We start from the raw sequence: 11031 nt of genomic DNA, 5'->3' as shown, positions 1-11031 counted from the left end.
TTGGTGGAATTTGTCAAGCAAACTAATTGTATATTGGAAGATTTTTTGTCACATTTTTCATATTTAAGATTTGGCAAACCTGGTCCATATTGCCTAACAGTAATAACCTTATAAAATTCAATAAATTTGAGCTGCTTCTGCTTCGACCACACAAGTGAAACAAACCAAGGTCTGCAGCCAGACTGTATGATTCTGTACAGAAACACGGTGCTTTGAGCTAGATGCTAACATTAACATATGTACATGGTAATTGGCCTTAAATGCAGTCGCACTCTACAGCAGAGCATGATGGGAAAGTCACTGATTTCGCAGCTATTACAAACCAAAATACTGGACCTGATGATGGCATAATTACAATTCAGCCTGACATGAATGTGTGTACCAAATGTCATGGTAATCCATTCAGCAGTTATTGAGACATTTCATTCAAAACAAAAATATTAACCTACTGGTGGTGCCAGTGCAAAGGTCAGAGAATCGCCAAAGGATCACCAATGTTTATAGAGAAGAACAGGTTGTCACTGTCAATATGTGCTCCACTGCGCAGTCACTGGGTGACCTGTCCATCAAGAGCAGGATTATATACGGCAACGGTAACCATCATGGGGTTGAATACTTCTGCAAACAAATTACAAACACTTGTAGTTCAGTTGGCCTTGTGAAATATCCAGTTCCAATCAACTTTTTGATTGGACCTGTTAGAGAGCTTGACAACGACCTCTGACACTGAGTGACTGAGCAAACACTGACCCTCGTAGGAAACAAATTTATTCCCTCCACCCTTGTGTATCCAGTATTTTTTGCATATGCAGCTCCCACACTCCTCTGACATGCATTATTGAATGTTTTTGGAGAAGTATTGACTCCAGTATCTGCCTCTTTATTGAAAGGAATATTAACATTGTTCATGAATGGTGGCTAAAGTGGAAACATTAAATTAACAGAAGAAAAGAAAGGCAGCAAATGTAAAGAGATGTGAGCAAAAGTCATGCCTAACAAATGTGTTTTGTGTTCCTGTTCAAGAAAAGCCTGTCTCTGTTGACAAAGGTTGTTTGTTTACAGTGTACATACTGTATATTCACGTGTAGCCAAAGACATGATGCTGTTGTAAAAAACCTAAAACCTTCATATATCTCCTTTCCAGGTATGAACACCAGCGTCAGTTGAAAGCAGAACTTATTCTTGTGTCTTCAAAGATAAAATCTACATGTGAAATCTTTGCATCAATCTGTGTCTTTTTCTAACATGTATCCTTGATTTAGGATTTAAATTTCTCCAGACACAGTGCCTCATGTGCTGTTGTTGTGCAGTAGCCAGCAGAGTGCAACACTGAGCAACTACAGTCAGCTGCCCTCTTAGTTTTTAAAACCAGCCATACACTATACACAGGGAGAGGGCAGACTGTGATTGTAAGGAACAAAAAGAAGAGCTGGATTAGCCCAGATCAAATTTAAGATGACATTTGCAAGCATTTTTTGCATTTTGCATTTTTTTTCCTGTTTTTCTCTGAGATCACAGAGCCTGCAGCTCTGTGGCTGCAGTTCACACAGGGAAGTAAAGGCATCTCACTGTAGATTTTCACCTCTGTGAGGAAAGTGGAAAGTCAAGGGTGCTCATAAATATGTGAGAAATTCTTGCTCAGACTCTTGACACAACACGCTCATACCCAATACTTTCTTCTCAGAACAATGAATTTGATGTTAGATAAATTTGCTTGTCATGAATGTATTTGTTTTGAGATAATATATGGCCACTGCATACATGTCCAAGCAGACATTCACGACCACTCCTGAATTTGAGTTGTTTGCACAGTAACACCTGGCCCTCTGTGCTGCTGTTGGGCAGTCTGCAGCAACTCCACACTCTAAGAAACATGGCTGGGCAGCTGGGAGGCAGCTTCACAGCTAAAGGCTTTACAGGCTGAAGAAGAGTATTAACTTTGACCCCAGAAGGAGCTAGAATGCATTCTGTCTTATTTCTAGGGTGGATATTTCCAACACAAGCTGTGCAAGCCTTTCAGCATGAATTTCCGATTAAAAGTACCATAGCCAACTTGCTTCATTTAAAATAAGTTGAAACGTTACATTAATATATGGCAAAAGCTATATACATACTATATCCGTGTAGTAATCCTTGGATGGAGATTAACGGGCCTCAAAGACATCTAGCATTCAGTTAGAGTCCTCTTATGTCTTTATTGTTACCAAATGAATGAGATTCTTGTTCCTTTTTCACAGTATACATTTTGACTTGCTGGAAAATCACAGGTGGAAATAATGATTTTAATAATGACTCCATGATTCCAGTAAGATATGCAAAGTAGCTCAGCAATCAATGGTGTTATTAGAGACAGCAGGGACTGACAAGTTAAAATGGCTACTGGGAAAAAAGTCTTTTCAGTCTCACTCCACATTTTTCCTCAAGCTGAACTGAAAAACTGAAGAAAGTCAGACACCAGTTTTATAAAAAGCAAAAAACAGCAAAAAGGAAGTAGACTGATGCAAATTTATAAAGCCAGATGTAAAAGTGTTGAATACTGGACATTGGCTTATCTGTTTATTTGTCTTATGTTTGGATAAAAACTATGAGTTCAGGTTATATAAATAAACTTGACTTGTTGACAAGAAGAAAGCAAAAATATACTCTTCTTGAGAAATGGCACTATTTTTGTCAAACCCTCCAAAGAACTGCTGTTGAATACCACTCTGCTTAATAACGCCAGCCATTAAATTTTTGTAGTCAGTATCCACGATGAAAGCTACTTTATTTTCTTTGACTTGTATTTGATTGTGATTGTGACTGACTGAATTGTATTTTCCACCAACTGCTTTCTTACAATGTACACATTCAGCTGGGATTAAGAGTCTGCTTTCCGTGTTCTGACTCCATCTGTTGACCTACTAATTCCTTAACAATTAAAGATTGACAAAAAAAAATAAAAACAAAGCAGCTCACCATATTAGTACATACTGCTTGGAGCCTCCAGCAGTGTCCATGTGGAAACTATCTAAACTACAGACTTCCTTTAAATATTGTTAATGTACACCCAAGAATATTGCACAAATAATGGACAGCAAATCATCTTATCACAAAGGTAAACAGATCAAAACTTAAAGCCACTACATGCAGAATTAAATGTGTCAGTGTTTGGTGCCCCTGAATAGTCGTAACAGAAAAAAAAATCCCCACTTTGTTAGACAATGTATATTATAATATTTACATACCCATGCATGTATTGGTCCAACCCGACATAGGAACACACAGAATAGATGGACTGATTCAATTTTTCTATACACAAAAAATAAATTAAAAAACATGATGCTGTTGTCATAATTTGAAATATGCTATAATATTTTTACATTCTATCTTGTAAAATATTAGATTCTACACACAGTGGCTTTAAAAGCATTTCACGAGCACAAAATGAGAAAAGAATCACATGGAAACATTAATACAAAAGCAGCATTGTAAATGTTATGTTATATGTTATATATGTGTATATACTATATACGCTGTAACACACAGTACCAGGGTCACATTTACAGGAGTCGTTACCCAGAAGCATCAGGGTGGCTTGGATTATGACCTCCACAGAGATGTAAACACTTGATGAGTTCTTCAGCTGCACTCTCACCTTAAAGAGAATAATCCTTTCAGCCACTCCCACCCCACATCGCCTTCATAACCTGCTCACTTATTCCCACATGAGCCTGCATTCTGCCGAGACAGAGGATTGATTTTTTTTGTACACACAAAAAAAAATGGCCTCCCACCACTGATGGGTTTAGCTTTGATACAGAGAAGCATAGAAAGAAAGAGAGTGTGGATTTTGATGCTTTCTCCTGCTAATGCATTATGAATATAAATCAGGGCTTACAATATGCTGTCACACTTTTTGCTGGGTTTCCTTCCTCCATTTAACTGGGCCTATGTCATAAGAAAATCTCTAATGCTTGGAGGGTGGATTTCCCAATCTCACTCAGTCTACAGCTGTAAGAGGACGCGTAAGCGATAAACAGCTGTTTGCTCAGTGAGGTAAAATTTATACAGCAGCTTCCATTAATATTTACATATATATATTAGTAAAATACAGTACATACTTTAAGTGTCAGCAGGTCCATCTCAACATGTATCTTTCATGTCAAATCTCACTCATTTCTAAGGACAACATTGCTTGATTATGTCAATCCTGCAACAAAAATGACAGGGAGGATGTGATGATGCTACATTGGTAAACCTATATTTTTACAATCAATCAAGAGAAAAGAATGTTAAAAGGTAAACACCTGCAAGTAGTGGAAAGGGCCTGGTGAAACATATACAGAGGTACATTATAGTTTAAAAATGATGATTACCCAGATCAAATGAAGCTTGTTTGATGAAGGAGCTCCAACATTCTTTAGATTCACAGCCCTCACTGATGTAGCTATAGTTACATAGTTGCTAGTTGGCTCCATGTTTTTTGACCATAAATATTTCATGAGTAGCATCAAGTAATTTTCCTTTTAGTATGGATGTTGTTTTCAGGTACAACTAATAAATGGGATCAGGCATCCTGACAAATGGTCTCACAAGTGTCAAAAAACTTTCACATGCTCCGGACTGTGTAGCACATCTGAAAAGGCCATGAGTCAAATCACATTAGCACTATTACAAGTGAGTCATTTTTACATTTTTAATTGAGGCAACCAGCAGATGAATTCTGTTTCCTCTTTCATCTCAAAGCTCCAAGCTGGTTAGGCAAATGTCCTGTTAATCGCCACTTGTTTCAGATTCATACTGATACCACAATGCCTTTGCTCCTCTTCCTCTGACACTATCTGTCCTTAAGGCCTCAGAACTAAGCATGTAAATGTAGAACACAATACAATCCACCAACTATTTGAGATCATTCACATGAAAAGGCCATGAATTTTCAGGTCAAAAATACAATATAGCGTACACTACTATGTGCTGCTGATAAACACTTACTGATTCAAGATCAACAGGTTGGTGTTGAAACTGATGAGAAGCCCCATTTCCCATACGACATCATCATTGTTTTCTTAACCAAAGTCTGATTTAGGATGTTTATCCTGTCTCCATATTGACTTGTCATCCTATCCTCTTGCATTGTGTTGGATGGAGGAAGTCAGTCATTCCACGATGGAGTTCCCTCATCTCTTTAATCCCTCTGAAATCCATCGATGCCATTAAGGCCACTTTGAACAATTATCCTTGAGCGTGAAAATAAAGCCAGTCTTTTCCATTCTGTGAACCAGTGGAGTGAAACTTAACAGTAACACAGCAATCCAATTAGTTTCCAAAGGTCACAAGTCATCATCGTCATCATCATTCTGCCTCAGCCTCCTCTCATTACTCTGTCCTCTCTGGCTCCCTCTTTGAGGAAGCCGACCGACTGGATCCTGACAAAGCACATACTGTTTCCAGATTTTCCGGAACGCTGTGCGAAATTTCTTGATGCGGAAGGCATAAACGATGGGATTGACTGCTGAGTTGCCATGAGTGAGTATGATGGCAATGTAAACGAGGAACACTGGCTTGTCACAGGTGGGACAAAAGAGAGTGATGCAGTTTAGGATGTGAAGAGGAAGCCAACTGACAGCAAAGAGGAAGAGAACAAGGGCAAGTGACTTGGCTAGCTTGAGTTCCTTGCCAAAGTAACGGCTGGGGTCTGTGTGGCTAGCTGTGACCTACAGTGAGATAAAAAGGAAGATCATCAGCGTATAAATGTAGCTTTAATCAAATCAGTTTACATTAAGTTTTAATATCAAAATAATTGTCTTTTGATTTCTGCATATCAGATGAAGTGACCAGATTTGTCCTGCAAAAACAGAGGAAGTACTCACCTTCTTGTTGAGCTGTTTGTGGATCATGTAAAAAATCTCGACATAGATGGCCAGCATGAGGAGCAGAGGGGGCAGCACCCAACCAAAGAAGTTGAAGTAGACCATGTAGTCCATGCTGATGACTGTCTCAAACTCACAGGTCACCAAGAGGTCATCAGTGATAAGGGAGCCATTGTCACGAAGACTCTGCAGGTTATTCCAGCCCAACATGGGCATGAGGCCCACTATGATGGACACCAGCCAACACAATAACACGGCCATGCCAGCTCGCCGAGGGGTCACCAACCGCTTGTAGCTATAGCAACAAGGGAGAAGATAAAGTGTTGAGAAAAACCTCTATGGATAGCAGAAATATTATTTTTGCGAAAATGAATATGTGAAAATGAATATATTTCAGCCTGCTAGTGCTTTTACCACAGTTCATATGCTTTATTTTTTGAATGTGTCATTCAAAATTGTCATCTTGACATCTTGTTTTTAATACAGTTATTACTGCAAAAGATTTACAATAAATACTACATTTGTGAAGCTAAGCTGTAGCGATTGTATCTTGTGGTGTTGTGTCAACTCCTAAAGTGAGTCTATGTAAGTTATCTGAACACCACCCACTGTTGCTACAAGTGACAATTAAAGGATGATGCTAAAACAGTGCAATTGTAGCAAAAGTCAAAGACTCAACAAACTGGCTTAGTATTGCCTGTTAAAAACAATATGTAGCTAAAGTTTCTAAAGTCTTCTTTGAGGTTGTAATTTGCAGGGCTGTTGTAATGAACGGAGTTATATCCTAAATTTCCCTGTAATTTCTTTTTTTTTTAATTCTGTGTGGATCAGCAGGTGATGTTCTGAAACCTCTTTCTGTAGATCACTAGGGAGACACATGCTAAGACATGCTTGCTGTTCAGAAGAAGAAAACTGTGGGGGTTGTTGCCTAACGCAACAGTCTGCAGTTCTTTGGAATCTTCAGAGGATGTCACTGGTCCTGTAGTCTATTGGACAGTTCCAGGAATTAGTCATTGTCGAATGGACATGAAAGATTCCAGGGGCAGGCTGGGCAGTAAAACTTTCACTTTTATTTCTAAAGAATAAATGCTGAGTCAATCAGCCGACAGATGTGTTTAATCATCCTACGCTGTCTTATTCTCACTCTCTTGCACTCTCCTCTTATCACGTCTGGTTTCTGGCTAACCTCACTGACGGTGATGCAAATACACTCACTGATATGTGCCAGCTGTCGTGTTTTTCTCTTTTTTCCCTATTTGTTTTCTCTCAGCTGTTCTTTCTCAGCTTTTCACTCCCAGCCTCATAAAGCACTCTCTCTCTCTCTCTCTCTCTCTCTCTCTCTCTCTCACACACACATACACATACACACAGGAGTTCAGCAAGTGTGAGGCAGACACAACACAGGACAATTGAAAGAATACCGAACTGAAAAAGTATGTTTAAGGAGGCTCTGTCTGGAATAGGTCTTCTCGTATGTGACGACAGCTTTTATCTCAACTTGTATAACTATACACAGCTGCTCGGAAAGCTTGTCTGTCTGTCTGCATACAGATAAGCTGTTTGTCTGGCAAAAATTGCTTTATGGGTTCAACTGTCCTCCATTTATCTCCACAACACAGAGATTCAGTCATTGTTCCCCACCTGAAAATCCATTCCTTCAGCTAAGCACACTAGCAGTTCTAGGAACACTCTCAAATCTCAGACACGGCACCCTTATCAGGGCACTGTGCTTTCATGCCACCTCCGCTATAAACAGCAACCAGTGACTGTTGAACTGTGTCTGAGTCCCAGAGGTGGTTTAGGAAGGAGGACTCAGTTTCTGGATCACATTATCATTTACCATGTAGCAAAATTCAGAGCCAGGGTTTTCAATCAGAACCTGTCCAGGTGGGAGTATCTAACAAAATGCACCAGCAGAGAGACAGAAGTAAATTTCTTTCATTTGTGACTATAGAATATGCTTCTTAAATGGGTGTTTTCTTTGTTGTGAAGCACCCCGCCACTTTTTCTGCTGTTGATGCCTGTATGACCTGATAAAACCAGTATTGACAATAACCGTGATATTTAAAACTTAAATGTTGATCTAATGTTAATAATAGACATATGCTAATATTGTGAAAATAATCCAGCCAAACATTAGGCCTTGTGGATCGCTGGTTTATCAGTTCATCTGGTTGCTTTTTCACCATTCATTAAGTGTAACTGCTCTTTTTGTAAGCTTTTTACGGTTTCCATGTCTCTACGAGTGTAGAGATGTACATTTGCATTTTTTCTTTAATATATTCCAGAGATATTGCGATAGAGACAATATTTACTATATTGTCAACATGGATTTTTTTGGCCATGATAATTGATTAGTTGTTATCTAATATCATGACAGTCCTATCCTGATGGAGGATATATGATTTTATCTGAGGATATGATTGATTTTTTCTATAAAAGATTCTAATCATCACAATAGAATATTAACACAAATATACATTGTCCATCACCCTCGACTGTTACTACAAGTTCACCACTGTGTGATATAAAGTGCAGAGAAACCCTGCAGCAGAGTGATAAACAACAGTTAAGCCTTTAATTCTGAGATAGTACTACATAATGTATTTTTATGTACATTCTGTGTCACTGCAACCTATGTAAATGTCACAAAGTGAGAAAGTACAGTGGTGTGCATGTTTCTATGGGTGTGTAGCTTGAGAAATTATGCAATCCATCACCCGGCCACCATGAGCCTATTGACCAGTCATGCATCCTCTGCCAGACTCATCAGGCTTATTGTTAAATGAGGCAATGTAAAGTGGAAACTTGAGTTTTCACTAAAATGACGGTTAGTAAGTAAGGCAAGAGGAGAAATGCTCCCGTCACCATGCAACAGAAATCCCAGTTTATCATCTGGTTAGTTATGAGCAAACCAGATCAGGTAATGAATTAAAAAAAGAAGTATGCTTCTTGTAGCGAATGTTACTGTGAGCTGCAACTTCAGAACAGCTTGCCTCCTCACAGATGTGAAATTCAACAACTTAAAACTGTCAGATGGGTAGCGACTTTTCTTTTGACCTCGAGCATCCCACTAAAATGTTGAATATGCACCTAGAATAAACAGTCCAAGAAAACTGTTATTCGTCTTTATTTGTGTATTTGGAGCCTACATCTGTAGCTCTATGTATCTCTCTAACTTCCAAACACAGACTAGATACAGAGAATAAAACTTATTACTTACTAATTTAGCTGATATTTCTCTTAAAAATATACATAGAAAGTGAGTAAATGAGTAAACAATGACTAAACAAGTTTAAATTTAATTTGAAATTCTATTCAAGTCAGGTAAAACAGGAATAAAAATCACTCACTGAATTTAAAATGCTCATTTCCAGTATAAATGGGGCTGTACAGTCATGTCAAGGCAGACTGAAGTAGCCTCATGTTACTGTAAATTAATTAAAATCAGATACACCTTTACACTGCACATTACAGCAATTTCTGATTGGAGCTTAAAGGAAAATCCTGCATGACACTGTCGACTTTGGTGGGTGCCCTTGGTCCAAGCAGCCCCCCAAAGGCTTCTGAAAATGAGACAAGATATTGAAAACTAGAAGAATTCACCTTTGGGCCTACCTCATGGGTATTTTGACTCTCAGATAGCGGTCGATGGCGATGGCCAGCAACGCCAGGATTGAACTTTGAGTCAGGACGAGCACTGTGCAGGCGACCAGCAAGCAACTGTAAAAGTGCGTCTGGAGTCCGATGCTGATGGTTATGGCGAGAGGGATGACAAGAGCCCCGACTGCAATGTCAGCCAAGGCCAGGGAGACGATGAAACAAAACGTGGTGTCTCTCAGAGACCGGTTAATACGCACAGCCCAGACCACCATCACGTTACCGATGACCGAGGACACAGCGATCACCACCTCCATCCCGATGTAGACGGCTTTAGAGGCAGGCAGACCCGAAGGCATGTTCACGGATGCTGGAGGAGTGTGCGCTCAGCGGAGAAAACAGCCCGAACACGTCGAGGGAGTTCCCTGTTTGAGTTTGTGGCCACCGACTGAGACACCCAGACTTAGGTTTTGCATGTTTTATGTCCCCACAGAGGTAGAGGTAGTGTCTGTTCCTCTGAATTATATTAGGATCCGGTCCAGGACATCGAGCTGCGCGCCAGACGCAGAACTTGGTCTCCATGCGGTCAAGCTGTGGTTTCGAGAATGAAGTGGTCCCCGCAGTCCTGCTGGCGGAGGCACAGGACCGACCCAGGCTACTGAATGAGTCACAAGCAGGTTCCCAAAGCTCGTCTGGCATGAGTCAAAGGTCGGACAAATAAACCGATTTAGTCCCAGATTGTGTTGTTTCCCGATTAATCATTTTAATAATCGCGCCAGTTAAAATGTGTTTATTATTTGAGCATCATTGTAGTGGCTAGTGACAGGCAGATATTTATTTTCCATTAGATAATTCATTTCGTCCCAGTTTAGATATGATGACGTCCACCCAGCTATTTCAGATTGTCAAAGAAAAAAAAATCCCTTATCTTCTTACTGCAAAGTCATATGTGTGACTGAAAGCTCGCCCTCTATGGGAGTGGACACACTCAGAATATCATTAATTCACATGACAGGGCATTTTATGTCTACTGCCAAAGATACACTAACTCACAGCAATGCAAATTACTATTGCTATATTTCCACATATTTTCATAATTAGACTTCATGCAATAACAGGCCTTACAAAATGAGTTTATAAACTTCTGTATATCCCTGACGTTTGTCCTCAGTATGACTGTAGTTATAGGATGAAAATGAGTGGGTAAAAAGTACAAACCTACGAAGCATTAACACTAAGGACAAGGATGCACAGAAAAGCTGGATGAAGACAAACAGCAACATGCCTAAAACAATACTGGACAAAATCATCTTGGTATCAGTGAAAAACAGCAGGTCTCAGCTGCATAACAAGTGTGCAAACAACCCTGTATAAATACAAATGAGGATTCAAACAAGTTGCCTAAAAGTATGCGACTGCATAGACGTAGGATATAAATGCTGTTCACACCAATGGGTGCAGCGTCTTCATCTGCATTTCTGTCATCTGATTGCCAATAAGACTGCAGTTTTTGAATGGACACACTTTGGAGAAACGGAGCATCTTCATCATCAGTGTGGGGGCCTCTTTCCCTCACCTTGAC

The 11031-nt window shown here is 39.6% G+C and overlaps 1 protein-coding gene across 1 annotated transcript; it reads right to left on the bottom strand.

The window, feature by feature from the left end:
* Positions 1 to 388: 388 nt before the first annotated feature.
* On the bottom strand, positions 389 to 10403 carry LOC124056615 (adenosine receptor A1-like). The gene is made up of 3 exons (XM_046384234.1): positions 9468 to 10403; positions 5850 to 6144; positions 389 to 5693 (listed from the first exon to the last, which is right to left on the bottom strand). Exons 1-3 carry the CDS (start codon positions 9806 to 9808, stop codon positions 5310 to 5312), a joined length of 1020 nt encoding a protein of 339 aa, XP_046240190.1. The 5' UTR covers positions 9809 to 10403; the 3' UTR covers positions 389 to 5309.
* Between the last annotated feature and the right edge of the window lie 628 nt (positions 10404 to 11031).

The sequence above is a fragment of the Scatophagus argus genome, chromosome 3 (genome assembly GCF_020382885.2).
Source record: "Scatophagus argus isolate fScaArg1 chromosome 3, fScaArg1.pri, whole genome shotgun sequence".
Lineage (NCBI taxonomy): Eukaryota > Metazoa > Chordata > Actinopteri > Scatophagidae > Scatophagus > Scatophagus argus.
Note: the sequence above shows the minus strand (reverse complement) of the source record. Positions and strands in the feature narration are given on the sequence as shown.

Bases quoted from the DNA above. Each gene is read 5' to 3' on its own strand.
- LOC124056615 (XM_046384234.1), bottom strand. From the start codon at position 9,808: ATGCCTTCGGGTCTGCCTGCCTCTAAAGCCGTCTACATCGGGATGGAG. The intron at 6,145-9,467 runs GTAGGCCCAAAG...TTGTTGCTATAG, and splicing joins AGAGTCAAAATACCCATGAG to CTACAAGCGGTTGGTGACCC. The intron at 5,694-5,849 runs GTGAGTACTTCC...ATCTCACTGTAG, and splicing joins ACAAACAGCTCAACAAGAAG to GTCACAGCTAGCCACACAGA.